A 26164-nucleotide genomic window follows, 5' to 3' on the forward strand; every position below is an offset into this window, starting at 1 on the left:
GAAATCAACAATAAGACACCTTTTCTTATTACTGTTAACCGATACACTGCTAACAGTGGCATGAAAAATAAGAACTCTTGCCATCCACAACTGTTTAACCTGAGGTTGGTAATGTAATTATACAACAAAACTCGTATCATAAAAAATGTACAACTACTACATAATACAGCAATGGAGGCCAGGTATAAAAAATTCCTCACCTATACAAATTTATGAGCGAACAACTTCATGTAAACCGTCAAAACAGGTTCTTCCTCGCATCAACTGGCAATGCTAACCTTCTCTAGTGCCAATTCTCTAGTGATGTGTCTCATCAAGACTTGCACCAGCTCTCTCACTCTTGCTTCCCTGCCCATCAACAAACAAATTCAATACATGCACAGTGCACCAGTGCAGTAGCATTCTATATCTCATTTGCATTTGTTTTGCTTCAATATGTAGAGCAGCTATGCGAAGAAGCACAGATTCATTTTCAGCATATTTTACTACTAAAGGACATGTTCTTAGAGATTATGCCCACTGTCCCTCGTAGCTCTGACCTCCATTCTATTAAGCTTTCCAGTTTCTGTAGGTCATACAAAGCAAAACTTAGAGCAAATTATGTGGACGCTTATGGTCAACATCTCACCTTGTTATTATGAGCTCACAAAAAGAGGGAAATAAAGCAAGCAGATGTGGACGCTTCTCATGATCCTCATCATCTGATAAGCCGCTTCTCAAATAAGGATGCAATGGTAGCACAGATGCTGTTTCTGAGTGAATTATTAGATTAGCCAGTTCTTGAAGGACATAGATAATTTCTTCAAGCCTTGTTGTTGGCAGCGGACGTTCACCTGAAGGAATAATTGCATAGTTCAACAAGCATAAAGTGGAGCAAACATCGAATCTGCTGAAAGTTTGCACGGACAGGAGCTACATACCTAGGTCATTTTCATCAATCAAGAATCTTTTAAAGATGTCTTCACATCTGGTCAAAAGTACCACGATTGAGATTTTGCTGACTTCACACCTTGTCATGTTCCAGTCACTGGTCTCGTCACAGCTGAAAACACATCATTGGAAAATAAAATCTCTAAGAGAAACAATCTTTGTATCAGGCTATATTTTAAAAGCACCTCTTATTAAATGGCCTGAATGGATCTATATGTCCACAATTTTGAAAGCAGGATTTGCACCCACAAGGCCACCGTGTCTCTAATTTTTTGAGTTAGCCAGCCCCCTTATTCTCATCCACATTTCTGTTCATGATGAATGAGTGATGCTCCCTCGTCCTTTGACCTAAGTGGATTCATGTCTCTTAGAACTTAGAAGGAAACTAGATGTATCCTTGTGTCATGGCTTGAACTCTAAAGACTAACGGAAAGGGATAAAGCAAATTATAATGGGTATAAATCTAGTTTTGAAAATTACAGGTGGTGTGAATTTGCACGGGCCTTCAAACAAGGGGATTTTTCTAGTTTATCATGATGAGATGAACCCATCCATATATTTGAATAGCTAATGTGGGTGAGGGGTTGATGAATGAAGTTTAAAATTGCCTAACCAATGGAAACAGGAACCTACTAAATTTTAGTTGATGAAACTGACTGCTCAAGATATTTAAATTTTGTTTCAATGACACTTTTGGTGTCAGATTAAGAAAGTTCATGCATTATCAGTATAGACAAAAGCAAAAGTTTGGGCATATTTTATGCCATTGGAACAGGTTTTGTATGCTGTATGAGAATTTAGAGAAGCTATATTTTATGCCATTCATTCTAAATGAACGTGTCAACTTATCTGGTCCACATTCAGAAAAGTAAAAATGCAACGAATAGTCCATGATCAACCTTAACATGAATGGGTTAATTCTAAGAAATGTTACCTGCTTAGGGAAAATAACGTCCGTAAGCAAGCCAGGGAAAATCTGCTACAGTGCAATGGCATAAGTTCCACAGTCTCAACCGGCAAAGAGCATGTGCGTGATGCACAGCGGTCCATGGTCAAAACTAAACGTTGCAGAATCTGTAAAACAAAATAAAAACAAACTAGAGACAAATCAGTAATCGCGCAGCCCATGTAATTGGAGAATCTGCACAAAGGCCATAAAGTAAGCTGAATCTGATGCTCAATGCAATTTCCAGATTACAACTATTACTGCTATTGCTACAACTGGTGGTACCATCAGAATCAGACATTAGTGGGTAAGACTAGTTGGATCACATCCAGAGACCTGGCATCTATATGTACCAGTCATGACCTAAAAATTATACAACCAGTACTGTTATTGTAATTGGTATGAAAATTACCTCAGAAGGGGCATCAATTGGTGACTTAAGAATCTTGTCACCAAGAATGTTCAAAATGGTCATCTCAAGTGCCTCATCAGCCCTAAGTGCCTCAGATGAGAGAGAGTTGGAAGGAATGGCACGCCCACAATATCCCACAAGGAATATCTCATAAACATCTGCTACTTCTTTCCAGATGCGCATACTTGCAGTTTTGCTGATCTTTGAATCTGTTCCACAGTTCAAGGTGATTCCGCTTACATCATCTACCATAATTCTGTTAAAACCTTCAACAGCTACTCGCCAAAGTGAACCATCTGGGTTGTCTCTTCTTGTTGTCATACACCTAAGGAACAGATTAATAAAGTTATAAACTACACAATTTCATCCTATGAAAAAAGAGAGACATTAAACATGAATGACGTGGTAATACTGATCACAATTTCCAAATTTCTACAGGTCACCTTATCATTAGACCTTGGCATCTATGTAACACTAAATGAAGTATCATGCGCCACATTACAAAATCAGGTATATTAACTCCAGTCATGATCCAATCATATTTATGGTCACCATAAAACGATGACATCGTGGACAAAACAACAGAAAACTTGACTATTTTTCCTTGAATCATAATAATAACTGTTTCCCCTCCCAAATTTTCACCTGATGCAGAATATGGTACATGGATTCCCACATTATAAATGTATACACAGTCGCAGAAACTTGACTAAACTAGATTGTTAAAAGATAAAAAGTCAATTTCTCAATAAAGATTAATAAAATATTGAAGGTGAAACAAAATAAAAAGGCATAAGAGAACATAGAATCTTTACCTTCCAAGGGTTTGAATAATTTCAGGAAATATAATATGCTTTTCAATTGTTGGAGCCTGTAGAAGAAGATCTAACAGCACAGGGACAAGCTTTTCTGCAAACAAATAATTTGGAATACCAGCTACTATAGTTGTGCTTGATCCAGAACCTTGTGATGGATCTTCAGCTTTCTTTGGGGACACAGAAGCAGTACCATTCAGAATTTCATTTTGCCTCCTAATGTTATTGTCTGTCATAATAATACATCAATTTCAATGTTTTTATTAAGATAAAATAAAGATGCTGTTGAAAAGCTGTCAAGCCAGGTCCGTACCTGGGCTTTTGTCAGTAATGCTGGCTTGTCTTGCATCAGCTTCCTCTTTTTGTAAAGAAGAATATGATTTTGGGAGATATTGCAACAGCTCCCGAAGAAGGATTGGCCACATTGAAGAAATACAATCAGTTGGACGTAACAATGGTAAGATTTCCAGTATAGTGCGTAAAATGGGAGGAACATGTCCCTAAGGAAAAACAATTACATCAGTTGAGCTAGTGATTGCATATAATTATGAGAGCACAAGGGGGTAGGAGGGAGAAGTTTTTGAGACAGAAAATCTACTCACAAATTCAGTTTCAAAGTTATCATTAGTCAATGTAGCTTCCTTAACTGCCAAATCTATTGTTCCAAGCAACTGTGAGAACATCTTAGCATCAAACATCTTCTGTGCTTGCACATATAGTTCTCCTGTCAGAAGTTTGAAGGAATCCAAAAAAGAACACATAAGCACACTGAAATGTACTATTGATGAAGAGGCCCAACTACAGTAATACAGACAACAATGATTGGTATCTTGAGAATCAAATCAGGAATTAATGGGAGATTGTCATCCTCTGGAACTGCATTAGTACAGTACAGAGGATGCATAACTTAACTGTTTAATTAGGCAAAATTGTTCAAACCTCCCCTGAATTTTAAATCATTTGATAATTAGTCCATGTAATCTCAATTTTAGTTTTGACCTTCCTAAACTCTGATATATTTAAAATCAAGTCTTTCTGTAATGTTTTCCAAGGTTCCCTCCATAATTTGCAAATAAAACTAACAAAATGACTTAAATACCCTCAACATCAATAATCTTCAACCCAATTGATTTTTTTTCCATGGAATTAATTTTAAATTTATAGAATAAAACAAATAAATTAATATTTAATATCATTATTTTGATTCTCCATCCAATGTTTTTTTTTTTAAAAAAAAAACTAGTAGCCTAAATACCCTTTCTTCTTTGTCTCAGCAACACCAAGAACCTTAAAAATCTCTCTTTTTTTTAAAGAAAAAAATAACCGAAATTTCTAGATGAAGAATTAAAATTATGATATTAAATTTTATTTTCAAAATCTAAAATTAATTCCATAGAAAAAATTTAAGATTAGCTGTGTTCAAGGTTAATGAGGTTGAGGGTACTTAAGTCATTTGTTAGTTTTATTTGCAAATTATGGAGGGAACCTTAGAAAAAGTAACAGAAAGACTCGACTTCAAACATAATTTCAAACATATAAAGTATACGGAGTTCAAAACTAAAATTGAGAATACATGGACTAATTCTCAAATGACTTTAAAGTTAAGGGAGGTTTGAGCAATTTAGCCATTTAATTATCTTCACATGTTTGTTATCTACATGCAATGGCAACCAAGATCAAATAATAATAACAACAATTTCTTCAGATTGTAGTGAAGCATTACCAAGACCATGTAAAATCTCTTGCTTCACCTTGCTAGCTGCATTATCATTGTAGTTTGGTGATTTTTGAAGAATATGCCCGTAGACATCAAGTATGGAGTTAAGGTATGGGAGCGGCAAGTTCCCCTGATCCACACAAATATTTTAGTTAAGATGTAACTATATGCAACTAAAACTTCCCTCATTGTAAGATCTGTTTAGAGTCAACCACCACCATGTTTACATTCACAGGTGGTTCATGAAAACTTGATATCTTTGACAATGATTGAAATGAAACAAAAATAATTACCTTGGAACAGTGGGAATGAACAGTTGTCTGTAAACAATTTATTGCAGCAATGGCCACCTCTTTACTACCATTTAAAATGCTATTTCTTAATAGAAGCAGCAAAGACTCCCATCCTGCAGAAAAAGATCATTTACAGAGAATTGTCATGATAAGAAGAGGAAGAAGATTACAATATCAGACACAGAAAGATACAGCCATGGACCCACCTGACCAAAAATTGCTCAAGTCACTGAGTAAAGGGAAAAAAGAACGTAACAAACGTGCTATTCCACCAAGGACCAACACAAGTGTTTCATCCCACTGTTTCTGAACCGTGTTGCGACTGAAAATCCAAGTGAAATAACGCATTAGATCAAGTTGTGGAAATGAACTCAGATAGATGTGCAAACCAAAAACATTACGGTTTTATACCTATGATGAATCAACATGTGAACTGCCTTTCCTCCTCGAGTACCTAGTTCTTTCCCTTGCCATTCATCTTTTGATGAAGTTGCAGCCTATAAAAGGATATACATCTCAACAAATCATTCAACAAGTTGTTCATAAGAAATTTTTATAACAACTTCAAGTTACCATGTGAGAAGCACGATCCACAGCAGGGAAAACATAATTCCAAAGACAGTCCTCCCACATGCTTTTTGAAAGCTTTTGCCCATGACTTCCAAGAGTTTGAAAAAGCGTCCTGACAGCTGCATTTCTGACCTGAAACATAACTCATATGCTGAGTCATTGTGTAAAGAATCCTCATAGACTTAAATAATTCCAATAACCTCCAAGCAAAAAGATCGCAACATAATAGACAATGAAACTGCAATCATAACTTATTTAAATTATGTTTGCTTTTGATGCCCAGATGTGTAACATCCGTTGACAAGGCATCACTTTGAAAACCAAGACATAAAATCCATTCCTCAAAGGATGTATACACTATATACTTAAAATAATGGAGCCAATGTAAGACAAGAGGCCTAAGAAAACCAAACATCACAATCTCAACTAGAAAATGAGTATTGCAATTAAGAACATTCCTGAATTTTAGCATTCAATCTGTTTTGAATCTTGATCGGTGATATGAACAATGACTCATTGCCAAATTCAGTTAGCCAGTAAGGAGCAGTTTACATGTTGTGCTTCAATTCTAAAACAAAAGGAAAACAGGGAAGTCCATTATCAGGGATATCATACCTCTGGTCTACCATCAGCTCCAAGTGTTTGAAGTAAGGAGAAAACAGAGAAAAGCAACTTGTCACAGTCAATTATATTAATTGTTGCAGCCCGATCATTCACCTTATCAGGCAATTCAGAAGACAGTGTCTCCCCCAAGTCACCATTTATTTGCTTCATAACAGAATGCTCATCATGAAAACCTGTAATGTTATAGCTAGAGCTGTCAAAGGTGCTTTAATGCGACAATGCCTGAAAACACCCAACCCACTAGGTGCTTACCCGAATGAAGTGAGGCACTAATATACAAATGTGTACATAAATAACAAAAATAAATGTGTGTGTGTTAGTTCAGGTAAAAACAAATTTAACCAAAGCTATAATTAATCAATTTTTCTTCACTGTTTCGGGTATCTATATCTCTGAAGTTCAACAATTCAAGAAAAATTCAGCGAGCTTCTAACAAAAACAGCAAGAAATTAAAGTGAAATTGAAAACACAAACAGAAAAGGTTGGGACAATAACAGTAAATATTGACGGCGTAATGGTAGAAAATTGTAGCGCAGTAATAGTGAAATAGAGGATGATTCAACAAAAAAGATAAATTAAGAAAATGGGGAAAACAAAAAGTTTTGGCAATATAACACCTTACAATAGTAATGTGGAAAAATGAGAATAATAGAAAGGGGAGAAAAAAAGAGGAGATAAAATTAATAGTGACAGTGTGTTTGATGTAAAATTGTTCACGCAACTTGTTCAGTCTTCTCAATAATGTTAAAGAAATGAATTTAGAAAATTAGAAACTGTACTTACTTATACCTTTACAGCTAGCAACTAAACAAGGGTTAATAATGTTATGCCAGTCCCAAAAATAATTAAAAATTAAAATCTAAAACCCTAAAAGGCACCTATGCAGCACCTCTTTCGCTTAGGGCCTCACTCCAGGAGAGCACCTAGTTGAAGAACCTCACCTGGAGGTTTTCAAGGCGCTTTGGCCTCGCCTTGCCTCACCTGGGATGCATAGGCGAGTGCCTTGTGACAACACAGCACAATCAAAGCTTATTTGTAAGAACTTAATGCAAAGACAACTGATAAGCTAATAGGAATTCAATGAAAAAAAATGTTTACAATTTGAACTCAACCTGTTTCCTTTCCCTCAGTAGGTCCATGCAGAAGTCCCTTGACAATGAAATCACTTGTGGTCCATAAGAGACCTATTGCTGTCAAGCTTATATTCAACTCAGTCTTTTGAGCACTGTATGCCCCAGTAACATCTACACATCTGCAGGATCAACATGTTTAATGGTAAAGTTAACATGCATTGGAAAGCAGTAAAAACAGTTGCCATGTTCAATGACAAAGCACCAACAGCCATCAACCTTAAGTTGCATTAATCATAACAGAAAGTCGTGAATAAAGAATTGGTTAAATTCTCATCATCGCCAAATGTGCAGGAAATAGCCCCTGACTTATCACAAAGAGTAGCCACAGGACCACACAAATGTCAAGATTTTAATACTTTTGAATGTATTTTAGACAGATTTAAAATCCTCCTTCCAGTGATGTACCTAAATCAGTCTGTATTTTCACTTTAACAAAGATTTTCATTGTTCTTCTTCAGATAAACCTAATTAATCAGGCTAAATCCTTAATCATATACTTTTCTATTTTTTTCTAATTGCAAGCAATGAGCTTTCATGAATCATTTCTATTTTGTTACAATTGAAAATGAGCAGGAAGTGAAATTGTGGAAGCAGCTTTCTTGAGTTTGAAAAAACAGTTTAGTAAAGGAACCATGCTTGCAAAAACTTCGAATATCAGGATATGAACAGCTACAATGATGCATGCATCCAATAAACCATGCCCAATGCATTAATGACTAACATTCAATGAAAAGAAGATTATGCAGAAGATATGAAAAAATCATTATGTTATTTAGAAGATCTAAATTCTTATAGCTAGAGTGTGTTTCAAATTTACAGACTTGATCTAAGATCCACAACCACCACATGCCACAAGTATGCATACATGATACAGCATAGATATTTTTTGTAAAATGAATAACTTGTCACTAAAAGTGCAAAGAGTTTTGAATCATACACATGGAGACAGTCTGCAGGAATAGAGGTCAGCCCATCATTCATGATGACACGCAGGTTCTGCAAGAAAATATACTTTTCAGATTATGATTGTGTTATGAGAAGAGTAAGAGATAGTCATTACAAGTAACATATTATATTATTTCTCATGAGTCCTTAAAGTGAGCAGGGGAAAAAAAATAATACAGGAAGTTGAATACATGCATGAAAAATGTTGAGAGTTTATTTCTGGATTCATGTAAACAAAATTCATTCATTATCCACCATTATAAATTTTGCGTGCGAAAATGCAAGTTTCTCTCACATTTTACACAGAGGTACCATAAATTTAGTAGTAGAACTTAATATGTGCATCATGAAGTTTTAATATGAAGTGTGATATCCTCTCTAATTGGATATCTACAATAAATTATAAGTTTATGAAATGGAGATTTCATAATCTTCCTGAAGCGCTACAGCATACTGGCACTTTTTGAATTTCCATATTTGCACAAAGGGGTTTAAGTGAAAATTCAATGCCTTGTCAAAATCACTGGAATGAACAGACCAATATGATATGGAGCGTGTTACAACTATATTTATGAACTAGATAGACAAGACCAAGCCTGAAGTGAAGCACACAAAGAAACCCAAAAAGATCTGATATGAAGCTTGAAGTTAATGTTTTAATCATTTTTCTAATTAATTTTGGATTTTAATTATTTGTTTTTTAATTAATATTTTATTATTTAGAAATCCTAATACTAGATGGATTATATTTATTAGGTAAGTTTTAATTAGAAATCCTGATTTTAGTTTTGATTAGGAATCTTTTCTTATAAAAGATTTTAGGACTAATATAAATAGAGATATCCAGTTTATTTTAAGACTATTATTCAAGCTTTTAATAAAACACTAGAATTTTCTCTACAGCTTAAGTCTGTAACCTTAGAACTTGAGAACCCTAGCTTTTAATCACGATATATGCCACATCACAATATAATTCTTTTACTTTTATTAGAGTATTTTTTCTCTCACTTGTTTTCATTCCTTTTTTCTTTTTTTTTTGAGAATGAAGTTTTATTAGAGTTTTGAAAACATATTCTTCAAGGAAAAGGTATCTTCAGAAAGCACATTAAGGGAGCTCTCATTCAGAGTTACTAACCTGGAAGCCCAGGGTTACAAGATCTTTCTCTGATGCATCTGCAACAGATCTTACAGAAACAAAGCAACAAAAGAAATGATAAATCCAAGAAGACAGAGAATCCAATAAGGATCACTCATTGAAAGCAGTGATGTTTTACCTTAACATTTCAAGAATATTTAGCCAACTGTAGTATAGTTTTTCTCCATGCCTCTGAAGAAAGGAGTTAGCCAGAAAATATACACATAAGCTACTCAAAGGACACCAAAAAAACACATCCTATTTCATCATCAACAGCAATGCCTTACCTCCAAAACATGCAGAAGAATTTTCAAGGATCCAGCACGGACATCAATGCTTTGAGTAGAAGAATAAAGAACTCTAAGGGGGGATATGACAGAACACTCGAGTAATTTCAGCTGTGAATCCCCAGCTTCCATCTAGAGGTAAAGTGCAATAATAATCAGCAGTATAATTCCCATTCTTTAGCATATTGATTCTTAAAGTGAAGCAAAAGCAGAGAAAAGAGTTACTAATTTACTTACTTCATGAGATATATCCTGGAGTCTGGATGACACATAATCCTGGAACTGTTCAGAACCTAAAACAGCACATATTGATTGATCCAACGCATCAAGTGCCATGTTTCGTAAATGCTGATTTGGATTATCAGCAAGCTGCAAGATGTACAAGCATTGTCAAAGATGCAGAGCAATATAGCATTATGCACTATTGAATATATTCATTATGATCACCTCAAGAAAATGGCCCACAACATGATCCCACAATGGCTCCACTCCTGCAGTTTAATGGATGAAAATAGATTTAAGAAAAATTAAAACTCTAACAATAATTGTATTCATTTACTTCATATGAACTTTAATGCCATTAGGCGATGGTATTCTTATGAAACTAGAAATGATATTCTAGGCACAAAAAAATAAAATTATTGCAGTAACAAATGGAGCATGGTCAGGAAGCTGATAGCATACATAAAATGAACATTTGGAACTCTGTAGCACACTGGTGTTCTATATATTTAAGAAAGATCCATGATTATTAAAATCAAACTTCTAGTATAGTTTCAAAAGCCCATGGAAAGAAAAGAAAAGCCAGGTTCGCAATCACCACCATAAAAAAGTTTGAATTTTGTCAAGAATAGAAAACTTGTGTTTTCATTTAACCATTGAAAAGTTTCCCATGGCAGACAAGAATCTCTTGATTCATAGCATACATAAAGCGAGTATTGAAATGAAAATCTCAAACTCTGTTGCACATCAGTGTTCGATATTATATTAAAGAAACATCCATGAGCATTAAAATTAAACTACTAGTATAGCGAAAAAAACCCATAGAAAGAACCAGATCCCAACTGCACCATCACCACCATAAGAAAATGATAAATATATTGTCAAGAATAGAAAACTGTTGAATTTTCAAATAACTGTTAAAGTTTTTGCATGGCAGAGACAACAATCAGGATTCACAGCATCATCAATGATTATTCCCGATAACACAAAAACTGATCTTATTTGAATAACCTGTCACAATAATCCAAAATACATACTGTGAAGATTATTAACAAGGATGGATATGATCCTTTCCACCGAGAAAGTGATGCTTCCAATTTTTTGGCTCGCTGCTAACCCAACACCACTCGATGTCCCCAACATGCATTGATGTGACAGTTGACATAGTGCAGAAAGAAGTGATTTAACTGCAGATATGTGCATCATTGCTGAGCTCTCAAACAGCTTCTCAAACCAAGAAAAGACTGGTTAGAACATGCACCTTAAAATTGTCCACCCCCCCCCCCACCCCCAAACACCCACACTGAAACAAATTGAGAAGCCATTTACAAGAATATTAATATTATAGGTACTTGTATGCTTAAGAAAGAATGGTTATGAAAATTAATGATATGTAGGTGTTGCTGCTGCTAGTTCCTGTTTTACTGATAGAAGGGCTTCCTTACCCATTTCTTACCCCCAGAAAATGATGAGTGAATCCCTACAACTATTTACTCTGTAGATGGCTTCACCCCCAAGAGACCAGCTAGAATCTCTCAGAGTAAATCAAACTCCTTTGCCAACTCCTATAGCTTCCTCCCAGCAGAAACCTGGGGAAAAAGATCCCACCCTACTAGATAGAAAAGCAACCACAAAAAGAGAGTGCATAGGATGGCATGGTCCAACTGGTCTCATGTTCTGCCTTATTTCTCCAAGCCCATATAGAATGAACCTCTAGGCCAATCGAGGTCCAATCAGTGCCCATGGGGCAGTAAGGCTAATCCTGTGCCATAAAAGCTTTTCAAGGGGAGAGAAAGATAAGAGGACCCTCCTTGCATAGATATATTCCACCCCTACTTCAGCACCTAACATGTGCTCACACTTATGGGTCATTTCCAAAATGAATTTTTACAAATACCAGTTTTGATTTTTGCTCATATCACACCAAACTTGATTTACTTACTTGTGAATTCAAAGAAGACAAAATGCTGAAGTCGCTGTACTGGCCAGAAGATTCTCTTGTAAGCTTGGGTACAGGCATAGAGACCTCCTGGAGGTAAAGAAATACGTATTATAAGCACTTATGTAAACAACAACAAAGAACCCTTCATATAACCATCTTTATGTAACATTAAATAGCTCCCAGATTAAAAAAGAACTATTCAAATTATGAAAAACTCATATATGCTGAAATTCATTATATAAGCAACCATTTGTAGCAGTTTTTCGAAGATGCTTTTCCATTTTCACCGAAGCAATCGGTTCTTCTACCATTTTTCACACCACATAAGAAAGTACACTGGGCATACCAGGCCCCATTAGGAAACTGTTCTGGATTTAACTTGGTTGAGTGTGTAGAATAATCACTGTCACCAAATCCCTAACCAATTTTCACATTTATTGATTTGTATTTTAAGTGCCAAAATTCTTATGTGCTCCAAAAAAGGCCAAAAAGAGCGTGATAAGTTTCAAATAGGAAGGCCTTGGATTTCTCATTTAATTAAAAAAAAAAATTGTGTTCTCTTTGTTTTTTCCTATCTCTGCAATTTTCCTTGTAACAATGGCCATGATTTCAAAGAGGATATGCTTTAGATCAGTTACCGAACATTCATTTAAAGTGAGAATAACTTATGATATTTGTGTAAATATCATTTCATTTTATGAGTTTTCACTCTAGCCCTTGAATCTTTGTTTCTTGCGGGTATTGTTTCAATTCATGGGATGAGCTTCAGAGCTTGTTTCTTGTAGTTATGACTTTTAGAGAAAGATGACAGTGAGAGTTCAGGAGGACAGCTGAAAATTGAAATAACTGACAATATCGAACCTTAAAGGATTGAATTCAGCTACACTTCTCCTCTCATGTTACACATTACAGCTCCATTAGATAAATTTAAAGTTCTGGTTAGGTTCAGAACTCTTTAACAAACCAACTGCCACCACTGCTTACCCCAAATGAGAAGTTTTTGTCAATTTTATTTAACTTATCCCCATCATGTACTTTCTACACAAAAAGGACCAACGAGAAGCAACCATGATTCAAATCCAAACCAAAAGGATATTTTTCCAGAATTACCTGTGTGGTGGCATGTGGAGAATGAATTGTTCGGTCTAGAGCTGCTAGAGTTTCCAGCACCTATATTTTTTAGAAAATAAACTTTGAGTTGTGGACCAAATCTATTTCTGACAAATAGTGAAAGCAACAACATACCAAAACCCATGAAGGCCCCAAAACATTGTGTAACCGATGAGCAACATTGAAGAGAGTCCTTAAGGCCTGCATTGCAACAGCAAGTGAAATAAACCACACATATAGATAAATGATCCGATAGCATAACTAACTTATTCAACAAGCAACTGAACAACAGTAACAAGTGTTCAGTTAAGGTAAAACGAGTATACCATAAACACTGAGCCAAACCAAATACCTGCACATTCTTTTGAGTAAGGACTATGCTATCTCTCTGTTCAACTAATGCCTCAGAACGTTTTGACCCAGGAGACAGTACTGCACTGCAGAAATCTCAATTTAATCCAGAATTTCAACAGTATCCACAGACTAAGATCTTTAAAGTATAGGTCATGCCGAAGAACATAAGCTACACATGTTAAAATGTCAGGTGGAATCTGAGATGTCAAAACTTTGAACAAAAGACACCAATCAATAGTCTATCCCAAGTTGGTGTAAGATTTAATAAATTCTTCTTCCTTTTCTGGCTTGTGGATGAGGACATTTAGCCAAAGTTCTGCTTAATATATGGATTGCCAAGACATGTTGTATATCAAAGTTTGCTTGGAAAACAGCCAGAGCCCCGGCTAGTACTAAGGTCACCAACAGTCTATTCATTTAAGCTGGCCTAAACATGCATTTCAAACAACAGCAGATGGTTCATGGGTTTTAGGCTACACCAGACTTGGCTAGCAGAAATCATTTAGTTAAATGTGAGATTTACCTCCTCCTTTCTGCTTCGTTTGGAAAATTGATAGTGAATTTGCAAAGTGATGCTAGAAAAGAATTCAAAGGTTCTACAGCATGAAGAACCCCACATGCCTGAGAATTTAGTCATGGAAACCATCAAAGTTCATTGTGAGGTAAAGGAAACATAGTAGAAAATCACACTATAACTGTACAAAATTGATAGAAGACTAATATTTACTTCGGTCAGATAAGAACAGATAAGGCAATATAAAACAACCGAAATAAACCCATGGTTACCTGAGTGAATGCCTGGTATCCCTTCAATATTTCCAACACAATAGCCTCTCCTTGTGACCTTCAACATTAAGCAACAGGTCAGATATGTGCATAGCTTTAGTTCATTCTAACTGTATCCTCTTTCACAAAGAAAAATTTGACAAACCTTGACAAAATAAGGGACAAAGCATCAAGGATTGTCAACCACAATGAATCAACCATTGCAATGCAGAGAACTGTGGTTTTCCCATTATATCTTTCCACAGGATCATACTCATATCTGGGGGAATCGAGCTGGTTGTACAAAGAGAGAGTAAGACCTCTCTTCTTTTTATCTTTTTTCTTCTTCTTTTTTTATAATAAACAATAAGTGATGTATAAAGAAAAAAACATCACAGGATTACCTCCCCCACATCCACTGCTTCATCTGTTAAAGTAGCTACAGTGAAGATGACACCTAACAGCCCTTCAACTGCCACAGTTATTGCGTGGGCTTCACTAGCAACCAGCACAGCAGCATTGGATGCATCATTATCAAGGATCCACTCAATACCTGAAAAAATGAAGAGAAATCTTTTATGGCAATCAAGAATTGCAATAAATAATAACTGGAGTCCATGGATTCAAAGAAACCCGAATGAACATATTATTCAATTGGTTATGACGGCCACACAATCTAACATTAGAGTAAATTCACATCTCATTGAGACACCTACCTTTCACATCACTAAAAGGATTAAGATTAAACGAAACAAGCTAACTAGGAAGAATTCACACAATCAATAGCTATTACGTTATATGCACAACTGAAAGTAATTTTTGTCTTGAGCATAACATAATTTCTACCATGCAAAACATTGTTTCCCTTGTGTAACTGAACATCAACCTTTTTAATTTGGAAAGATTGGGGGATTTGGGATGGAAGATCTTCTAAGCAAATATATATGACATTACAGCTAGCCTATTTGTCTCCTCTATTGCAGAAGAAAAAACAAAATTATTTCCAATTTTGATAGTTCTTTTTTATCCAGCGACCACAATCACCTGCTTCTCATAGATTTCATTGAAGACTACAAATAAACTACTTTTTCATAGTTCCTAACAGAATTAAAGTGGCATGAGAATTGTATAAACTTTGATGACTAATAAAACTCCACGTTCAGATTTCAAACCACAATTTTATCAGTACAGTTACATTTGAAAAGAAGAAAAAAACAGAGAGAATTGACATGACATTGGTCAACCTCTGCTTCTAATCATGTGCTGATTGAACAAATTGTGCAAACATATAATTTCATTACAAAAAAGAGCACATCTTCAAAAACAACTATATCCTTGTAGCCATTGGAACACGAGAAGGACACCAATATTCCAACATACAAAACTCCAGTAGGTATAGAAATTATCATTAGAAACACCTTGAATGCTTTATTCAACTTATGAATAAAAATGTCCATAATGACATTCCCATAATATATAGCATTGGAGAATGGTACAGTTGGTGTCAATTTTCTCTCTTCCAATACAAAGTTACCTTTGGCTTTGCTGCTAAACATCCCAGCAACAGCTGCCAGGCTCTCCTCACTTGTTTCTTGAACCTAACACAATAAATTATGTCAGTCAAGAAATCCAAGCCAAGCTCATAATCCCATACATGTTGCAAATATCAGCATATATATATATATAAGAACTAAAAGGCATCAATAAAACACTATAGCCCTAGAATCATTACATTGTGGATTGGAATAGTGTAACAATGTTTTTGCCCTTCTCAAGAAAACTCAAAAAGCTTACTATTGGGGGTAAATTGCTTTTTCTGTGGGATCCATTGGACATTACTAGATTGAACAGGGACAAATTCGTCTATTCACTTCTTTTAGCACACGAAAAATAAAATGTTTTAATTGCCCTTAAAAGCAAAAAAAATATTTAGCTTTCATCCAGGGGATTTTTAGCCTTTCTAATTTCCAAGGGCTTTTCATATTTTCATCTTGGTTTTTTTGTTATAGTCAGGTTAGCTTAAAGGCAATTTGGTATTTTGATAAATATAAATATCATTAAGAAAACAATAGTTGGCGTAATAATGCTCGTGCCACCATGTGGCGCCTCCGCACTCTTCAGGAGGCATGTGAGTTGTCATCCGACAGAGGAACGCCGACTTCCACGACAGTGGTCACCACCTTCCACATGGGGCAGCGCATATGGCGTTTTGGCTAAAGGTGTGTCGATGGTGGCCTCTTTTTTTTTTTTTCCTTCTCTCTCCTTCCCTCAAAATTCACATTGGGCATTTAAAATCTCATGGTTGCCCTCTAATTTACTGATATTTCAACTTTGTCCTCATTTGTTTAATTTCTAACTTTTATTGTTTTCCTTTTTTTTCAAATTCTAATTTATTTTTAATTTCATCCTTGAATCCATAATTGTGTTTTATAATTTTTTCAAATATGATCCTCATTCTTTTGATTTTGATTTTTTGTTTTGCATTCTTTTATGAATTTGATTTTCTTTTTCAATTTTTCCCTTCAATTCAAAATTCTAGGTTGCGCTCTCATTTACTTTTTATTTCAAATTCGATCCTCATTTTCTTTATTGCTATTTTTTTTGTATTCTTTTTGTATAGTTGACTCTTTTTTTTTTAATTTCATCATTCAATTCAAAATTTTAGGCCGTTCTCTAATTAACTTTTCATTTCAAATTAGGTCTTCCTTCTTTTAATTGCTCTTTTTTGTTTTGGATCTTTTAGATAATTGCTTCTTTTTCTTTTTTATTTCATCCTTCGACATTTGATTCGTTGGGAGTTGGACTTTGTTAAAACACATTAGCAGTGCCTAAGCATCGTTTTTTGTGTTAAAAAAAATCAGTTTGGCCCGCAGCATGGGCTGCCTATCTAGTCTTAACTGAAATGCATTTATAAGTACCACTAGGCAACATATAAAAGACCGCCTATATGGAACAAGCTTTGCAGGAAAACTTAGAATATTTACATCAAAGATGTATGAAAAGCAAACTTAGGGGGCAGCAGTTCTACATCTCCAGTTTATTTAGCTTCTTTTAGGCCCACATGTTTTTAAAGCCGCCAACAACGGAACTATAGTACCAATCAATATGAATTTTACCCAACAAACAAGAGTTTTATATTCCAAAAACAGACTTCAATATATGAAAATAGCATCAAGAAAAACCATGAAAACTACAAGGGCAAAGTATGTAGAAGAAACACATGGTGGGAAACTACATCAGTCACTCAAAAGATACCACACTCCAGCATGTTATAGAAACCCAAATTTTCCTTCTCATTATTAGTAAGTCTCTCTAGCAAAGCAGTTAGGGAAATTACTGGGGGCCAACAAAAGTAAAAATGCATAAATATCTTGTACCTGTACATTTGAAACAACTCGAGCAAGAGCTTTAACCATTCCCTCCACAACATTTGTGTTCTTAGGATGCCTACCAGGTGGATGAAGATGCAATTGTTACAGAGCATATAGTTCAATACATGAACAGAATAATTTAATTGCTATATGATTATTGGTCAGTAACCCTAACATATTTTCAAGCATGTCAATGCCCATGCTTTCAAGTAATAAGTTTTTTCATGGATACATAAAATGAGTTTATCATCATCTTGCATCATTTATATGAAACTAAATTAGACAATCTTCCTCATTGACCTTTTCTTGTCATTTAAGTTCAATTCCAAGCTGAGCTAATGAAGTTTTAATAGCTTCAAAGTGAATGCTAGTAAATGAGAGAGATTTTGCTAACATGAATGCAACATAAAGCATGGAGCAAAAGTTGCCGAATTAAGCTAATGGGCTTACATATCAAAGTTCTGGAAAAGAGTTCTTAAAGTTCGTGCCTCCACACAAAAACCCTGTAAAATTCAACAATATCTATAATTTTCAATATCTTTGGTAAGTACTACCAGATCATCTACAGTTCATATATGTATACAAATAAGCAACAACCACCATTGTAGAGATTACCCTCAAGATTTCAAGCACAAGAATCCGATGCCACAATGGCAGATCAAGAGAAGTAACCTTCACAAGCATGCTAAGGAAAACCTGCATTTAAGGAAAATGTTATGCAAGTATATCAATCTATGCTGACATAATGAGGTGAAGTTTCTGTGATAGTATGCGAACAAAAAAATTGAGAAATATAACTTGATTAGAAAACTTCAACTAGAGCTTGTTTGGCAGTGTGGTTACGGTTGCTTTTCAAATAATTTTTCGTGCCAAAATATGTGCCAATAATGTTTTTTTATTTTTTAAAAATTATTTTTGACATCAGCACATGAAAATGATTTGAAAACATTAAAAACATATTAATTTAAAGTTAATAAAAAAAATTCATATTTTTTCAAAAGCGCTTTTGAAACACAAAAAAAAAAAAAACAGAAATTGTGAACATGGGCAGCTCCTTTATTAGGAGTGCAAGCCATGATAAAGAATGGGAAGTTATCCAGGAAAGAAAAAGGATAGGTAGATCACAATTTAGAAGAACAACCTAAGATCAATTAGTAAATTATGAAGAACTGAAGACATAAATGTTATTGAGAACTTGCATCAACACCTTGGCAAACATTTCTGTAAATGAATGAAAAAGGAGAAGACAAGAAAGTGCTGCCAAAAAGAGTTATCTTGTTTATCCAGCAACAGCATATCTTAAATTGTTTGTGTTGTTTTCTTTTTTTCACTTTGTGAGCTCTTACTCCAGCCCAGGCCTTTAGCCCAAAGATTTATATCATTTATCTTCCTTTCTCCAAACGTTTCTAGGCCTCCTACTCCTCTCATTATATTTCCTTTCTCAGAAAATGAGCAATTTATATTGTTTTCAAATTTCCTAAAAACAATGCCCTAAATATGATTAACGATTATAAATCAAAAGGCTATCTGAATTTCTAGATTGGTTGTGTCATAAGAGAATTCTGATACAACAATGAATGATGAGAAAAGGAGAAATTCATTCACTCTATCAAGTCTTGGAAAGTTCAGAAGAGAATATAGACATATGGAGATGCAAGGCTTAGTAACTGTGACAATATCTTCATAATTCAAGGAGCATATAGCAATCAGGCCTCTCTAAGAGGATTTGAATCAGAATTTTTCTTCTATTATCAATTGGAGCGGTGATATTTCCCAACTAGCAGGTGGAGGATCATTCCAGGCTCTCTTCAGTCTCTGATGGCGTAGCTGATGTGGCATGCTAGGATGCTCAAATATGGCATTTATTCTTTCTCAACAGGAGTGAAAACCCTCTCCGCTTCTAGGAGCGTAGAAGGAAGCTTGGGGAAAAGGTCTAAGTGCAAACATTGAGTCAAACTGATTTAGGTATAGCGATGTAATCTATATACTTAATTCAAATACTCGATGACGATATAATGATTCGCTCATGAGTGAACAGTATACTTGGTAAAGCAATTGAATTTTCAGCCATGGGAGATTAGAAGGTGGATGAAGATGCAATTGTACCAATCACACCCAAAATATATCAATCTTCTTTGGAAGAAATATTCAAATTTGTTTTCAAGTACCCATGGAATTTACCATTCAAGATTAACATTACAACATAGGTGAACATACCTCACACTCAGTGATAAGGGATGCGCTGTACAGCCTTATAATATGAGCAACTGATCTCAACACTAACCGACGAAAAGAAGGCTCTCCAGCTTCTCCTTCAAGCTGAATCAGGTTGGACACAGCGCAAGTAAAATGTGTAAAGTGAAATTCCTCAAGAGATCAATGATTTTATCCACTTGTTTCAAAAAGAGAAGCTACCTCGGCATTGGTACGAAGTGAAGTCATCAAAAGTGAACATATTTGGTGACGCAAAACCTGTAGAGTTTCCATGCAAACTTTAAATTAGCCAAAGATCTACTAACATGCCAAAAATAACCAAGATAAGTGTTCATAATAAATCACCTGTTCATAAGGAACCAAAACCTTGAAAATAACCACATAATTGGATAGAATGAACCTGCAGAACAGAAGCATTGAGAAAAATGAAAAATAGATATGCAAAAGAAACACTGCAGTTTTGGTTCAGTAGCAAGAAGATTTTGAAATATTGTGAGTTGTTTCTCATGATTATTGACTCCAAGGAAATCCAGGAGCTTCAATATATAGCAAAGAACTATGAAATGTTGTGAGCAGAGATAAATTTCTCACTCGAGTATATCAAGTGCAAATATCCGTTGGAGAGAATTGACATGTAACCAGATCGCCTGTCGGATGGAAAAATTAGTTAAACAGCTTTCACTAACATGATTCCTAAGAAACAAAAATAATCACAGCAAAATAAAACATCAGATGTGAAATTCAGTGACAGAGACTATATTTAACAGCTTCAAATAGCACATACAGATCCACCTGCAGCAAGAGCTGTCAGGTCTTCAAGTAAACGAAGCCCAAGCTTTCCAGCATTTGTTAGTGTCTCCCTCATCAATGATTGTCCTCTGGAAACAATTTCATGCTCCCATGACCTGTTCATGCTGAAGTTAAATACATGGATATGACATAGTGCACATTCTAAGAACTTTCCAAACCAAAAAAAAGGAGGAGTATGTTCATACAACATATAACTCCCTCCCCTTTCACAGCTCATGTGGAGCTATCCTCGTATTCAAATTTATTTAATTGGTTGAAAGCAGATATACCCAAAACATAAACATCAAACACAACAATAAATATGTATTAAGAGTTCCCTTTATAAATGACATGGACACCCCCAAGCACAAGAAATAACATGTTTTGAGTCATATAAGATTTCCATGAAAAAATACTTACTCTGAATTATTGATGCTGCGATTAACATCACCAGTTACTGAACTGGATCGAGAAATATGACCTCCAGAACCAAACTTTCCCACTGGAAGAGACTCAACATGAACCACACGATCAAAAATCAATGCTACTGCCTGTCTGATGGTAGCTGCAGCAGTGCTGAATAAAAAACAATTATATGATTAACAGATGAAATGTAGGGCATCATCTCTCAAAATAAAGAGGTTAATCATTAATGAATGATGAATTTTGGAAGAAAAGAGTGGCTGGAAGGCCTCTTGAATTTTAAGATGTGTTTGCCAATAATTGAACTTACTTTCGCACACTATCAGAGGATCGGTTATTTTCAAGAAGCCGAAGACATATATGAAGGGCTTGTGCCATATTCGCCTGAGATAAATAGAATGTTTAAAGCACAAAAGCTTGTAATACCCCCATCCCAACCCAAAATCAGAAATACAAAACATAAGGTACAAATTAAAAGGATAAACGTAGAGAGCACACAATGATGCCAAATTTGTGCCTTGATTATCACATCTAAAAAATTTCCAGAGAAACTTATCATCCTATATCACATAAAAGAGAAATATTGCGCAGCTAAAATTATGGATTTGGGTTCACATACCATAAACATATTCAACTTCAGGTTCACAAAAGTTATTTCCTCGGGCATGTCTTTGAGATTAAAACTTAAACTATTCAATAAAATTTAAGTTTGATATTACTGTTCGACTAGTTTCACATTTAATGAACTCGGCAGTTTTGGTTCAGCATATCAACAATTGCAACAGCATTCTTGCCATTAAAGAGCAAATTGTTTTCTTCGACACTATCAGATAATAGATGATGATCTAAATCCAATGCATTTCCAATTGGGAAATATCAGATACATGCAGGTAACTCCTCGTATTTTATATGCATCTGAATCCAACAATTTCCAATATTTTTTTATAAAATAAACTAGTTCCATTAAGTCAAATATATAGCTCCATTTGCACAATAAAATAAAAAAACTATATCCATTTATGAGCATCTAATAGTAAAATTGATTGTTGTATGTGTGTGGGTGTGTTTGTGACACCCCCATAGCTTTACTCACACTATTGGATAGCAAACAGACTCAACAATAGGGCAAGGAAAGTTAAGCTCATCCTAAATTAGTTTCTTAAATAAGTGGAGAATCAAATTCACAAAATTGAAGGTGCAAGTATATACTGTATTTATGTCCATTTTATTCCAGTCCAGTCTCCAGCTGATCTCAAATAAATGAGCACATCAGCATAACTGGAAATATATGCTTAATGCTACTAATCGATTATATTGATCAGAGAACTTTTACATGCTTAATATTACTGGTCAGTCATATTGATCAGAGACCTACAATATTCAATATCCGCAGGATTTCTTGGTAATATGCTAGCTTAAGTTTGTAAATGTGCTTTGTGATCAAAGGTATGAAAGAGAAAAGCATGCATTCTAATTTCAGTATATCAATAATTCAACAGAGTTTCCATAATTATTTTTTTTCTTAACACATTGGGCTTTGATCTAGTTACCAACCTCGTTACCGGTACAAGGCATTCCACACACTTACTGGGGAGATGAACTAAATGATGGATCCTTACCTCATTTTCAGGATGTAAACGTGACTGAAATATTATTAATATAGTCTGTAGAGTCTTAAGTTGAACACTCTCATCTGCCATTTCAGCATGCTGCATAGAGGAGAAGATCGATATATAAGATTTCCAATCAAGTATCTATTTTATATTTTTTTCAAGAAAATCAAGCAATCAGGAATACTAGTATGCCTATTTTTCAAAAGAAAAATAATTATCTTCCATAATTTCCACATAAAATACATATTTAAATATAACTTTCTGGTAGGAAACAATAATAAGCCTTCTGTAGAAAGAATAAATTTTTGTGTCCATGAACACCTTGACGGCGATATGAAGTAATAATTTCCTTAACTGACCAACAGTAATAACAATAGATCCTCCTTGCATGTGGAGAAGCTCGTTAGAAATGATGAAAATCAGCAAAAATCAAGTTTAGCAATATTAAAAGTCATTCATGGAGAAGATTTGGAGCACACAGAGAGGAAATAACAACCATCAAAGTATTTGATAAGAATTCACAATTACCAATTGAGTGCCTAAGAAATATCCTTCTGGCATGATTAAAAATCAACCTTGTTAGGATTATACGGGACATGATGCTCTGGTAACCTCTCCTTCAAAGCATGCAAGTAAGTTCAATGTTCATACATGGTTGCTTCATTAAGGGGACCGATGCAAGTAATTTAGTTGTTTTGGACCAAGAAGGAGCCTATGCAAAAGCTAGGTCCAAAACTTATAGGAACAACTAAAGATATAGACAGGGTATCTGCATTGTTTACTGCTGCTTATAAACAGACTCCGATTGGTCCCTTTTCCTTTATCCTCACAACACTTCTTAATTTGTTAAGTTACCGATATTGATAGTTATACAAGACAAGTTTTTCTTCTCAATGAATAAATCATGAAAAATAGATAATTATTAGCATTTGGATGACATCCTGGCTTGGATTCTTGCTGATTTATTTTCTAATTATTTCCTTAATTAATATTCTATTTCAGTGTCCCAGAACAATTTCCTTGAGCATTTAAAATGAAAAATGATTCACGTCCATTTTCTAACTCTAACAACCTTATAATCAATGAGATGTTAAATGCAGGAAGGAAAAAAATATATATATATATATATACACACACATGCATGTATGTATATCGCCTAGCAAAAAATTCAGAACAAGACAGTTCAATGTAGGCTCATTTCAAGACAGTTTTAGTGAATGCTAAAACAATTTTAAAGTAGAAGCTAATAAAACTACAAACTTACAGTTTTCAGTGTAGAAAGGATTTCTTTCAGAGCTGATGGAGCAACTGCATCATGGGATATGAGCTTTTGTAGACAGGAAAGTCCAATCACACTCAACTTTACCGTTCTAACCTCACAAGCCATCAAAAATATTCGCAGAATATCCTCATTATCTGCAATTTCACTAGGACTTGATAGCGATCGAAGCTGCAAGAACAACACCCAGGAAAGGAAAAAAGACTCAAGCTCAGCTTCCAGATCAAAGGCAATAAATAACACATTGACTTCAAACCCCATGGCTCCATTCCCGTCATATAGATTTGAAAAGAAAAAAACTACTAAAAATTTGTATGCACTATTATTTAACCTAAAATTCCAAGTATGAAACATAACTTGGAGTAAAACAAAAACTAACGATAATATAAACATGACCCCAAATTCTTCATGCAACTCTGCCCATCAACATTTTGAACTCTGCAGAATTGTTAAAAAAAAAATTCCTAAGAAAAAATCTACATTGCGAAATGCACAAGCAAACTAAAAGCTCTATTCAACCAAGTCATCATTCCGAAAATAAACTTAAAATTCGTATTTGTGCATGTAAAAATAATCTCAAAACTAAATTATTCTATTTCAGATGTTAAAAATGCCAAATTCAAACGACTTCGGTTCCAAAAAAAATAACAGCACGTAATTAACTCCAGTCACTATTTTAAGCTCGGTTTCCCGGCACTGGTTTCATTTAAAAAAATCCTACTAAACACACCTGTTTATATCAAACGGCATTAAATTATCAAACGCTAAATTACAGGCGATTGCGTGAGCTTAAAGAAGCCACATTTGCAACAATTCAAGATAAAAGAAATACCAATACACTTTGACCGATATAAAGAAATCAGTAGTAAATGTTAACAAATGTGTGTGATTTTTTAGTTTGAATTCGAATGTGTACCTTTAAAATGGCATGTTCAGCGCCGTCTTTAACGGCAGGGTAACGTCGGCGAGCTTCGGCGGACAGAGCTCGGAGATCGGATTCCAATACTGCCATGAACGCCATGGCTCGAAAAGCGTTTTCTTGATTTGAATTTGATTATCAATTGGTGAATTTAGGGTTTTGAAAACAAAAACATTGAGAGATCGATCAATTAATTCTTTTCTTGAAAGAAAAAAAACGAGAGAGAGCGAGAGAAAGGGTAGTGAGAGAGGGTAGATCTGTTATTTTCTGCACGTGTGGAGAACACGTGTGAGATTTGAAAGTTCAGACCCGACCCGGTGATTTATCCGGCCAAGAAATCAAGTTCTAGGCTACATGGGCTTATCCTGGTTAATCAGTAAATATTTAAAAATAATTAAAATTTTAATATTTTATATAAAAAAAAACAATACATGTTATAAATTAATAATTTTAATTACACGTATACCATTTTAAAAAATAAATAAATAAAGAGCATGTTGGAAATACAACTGAATATGAATTAATTTGTATTCTCACAGAAATTTTAATTTATTTTGTTATATATATATATATATATATATATATATATATATATATATATATATATATTCTGTTGCATTATATGTATACATTGATGTATTCTATTCTATAATATTTATGAGTTTTCAAATGAAGTAGAAAATAATAATAATGGATAATTTACAATTACTTGTCAATAAGAATTTTCTATAACAATATTTGTGTACCTTTCATCATATTACTCTTGTTTTCTCTCGAAGGGCAGGAATAATTGTGTGTTATTGCTCCAAACAAAAATCTAAATAATAGTTTACGAGAACAGTGAGTTATAATCAAAATTCATATATCAGTTTTATATGTTATTCTATAAGAAATAATGCTTGTTGACTTTAAAAGATTATATCCACAAAATTGTGAGATTTCAAGAATAAATTAATGTCAATTAAGAAAAAATACATTTAAAAAAAATTGAATTGAGTTTTACTTAAGTTAATTGAGTTTTACTGGATTTTTATTTATTCTGATCTTTTATTTTACCCGAACAAGTAGTTTTTATATTGGATTGACCAGGTTTTATAACTATAGTTTGGTGAGCATAATTTGACATGCGGTTTTCATATTGGGTTTTATGGACTTTTTATTTTAGGATAGAGTTTTTGGGTTTTTATTTGATCAAAGGCATCTAAGAAGGTTTATACCAGTAAATAAATTATTATATTTATCATTTTCTTTAAAAAAAATAAAAATTTATTTTAATAAATATGGGACATTTTAATTTTTTATACCACTTATAATAAAATTTACACATATTTTATTTTTTTCATAGCCATTCCTAAA

At 34.3% G+C, this 26164-nt stretch overlaps 1 protein-coding gene across 1 annotated transcript; it reads right to left on the reverse strand.

Annotated features, from left to right (window-relative positions):
• Positions 1 to 25060, reverse strand: LOC118053303 (uncharacterized). The gene is made up of 44 exons (XM_035064531.2): positions 24806 to 25060; positions 23875 to 24060; positions 22617 to 22706; positions 21308 to 21381; positions 20995 to 21150; positions 20570 to 20690; positions 20377 to 20432; positions 20131 to 20185; positions 19987 to 20043; positions 19789 to 19890; positions 18187 to 18267; positions 18022 to 18074; positions 17578 to 17647; positions 15735 to 15798; positions 14605 to 14753; positions 14367 to 14494; positions 14222 to 14279; positions 13959 to 14056; positions 13434 to 13518; positions 13217 to 13282; positions 13082 to 13141; positions 11972 to 12058; positions 11067 to 11253; positions 10255 to 10298; positions 10045 to 10176; positions 9808 to 9939; positions 9660 to 9712; positions 9521 to 9569; positions 8378 to 8436; positions 7420 to 7559; positions 6299 to 6480; positions 5687 to 5815; positions 5525 to 5610; positions 5320 to 5435; positions 5114 to 5226; positions 4827 to 4950; positions 3706 to 3827; positions 3417 to 3603; positions 3104 to 3332; positions 2289 to 2613; positions 1865 to 2004; positions 921 to 1042; positions 629 to 833; positions 1 to 348 (listed from the first exon to the last, which is right to left on the reverse strand). The coding sequence occupies exons 1-44, from the start codon at positions 24908 to 24910 to the stop codon at positions 261 to 263; spliced, it is 4965 nt and encodes a 1654-aa protein (XP_034920422.1). The 5' UTR covers positions 24911 to 25060; the 3' UTR covers positions 1 to 260.
• Positions 25061 to 26164: the final 1104 nt, after the last annotated feature.

The sequence above is a fragment of the Populus alba genome, chromosome 13 (genome assembly GCF_005239225.2).
Source record: "Populus alba chromosome 13, ASM523922v2, whole genome shotgun sequence".
In the NCBI taxonomy this organism is placed as follows: domain Eukaryota; kingdom Viridiplantae; phylum Streptophyta; class Magnoliopsida; order Malpighiales; family Salicaceae; genus Populus; species Populus alba.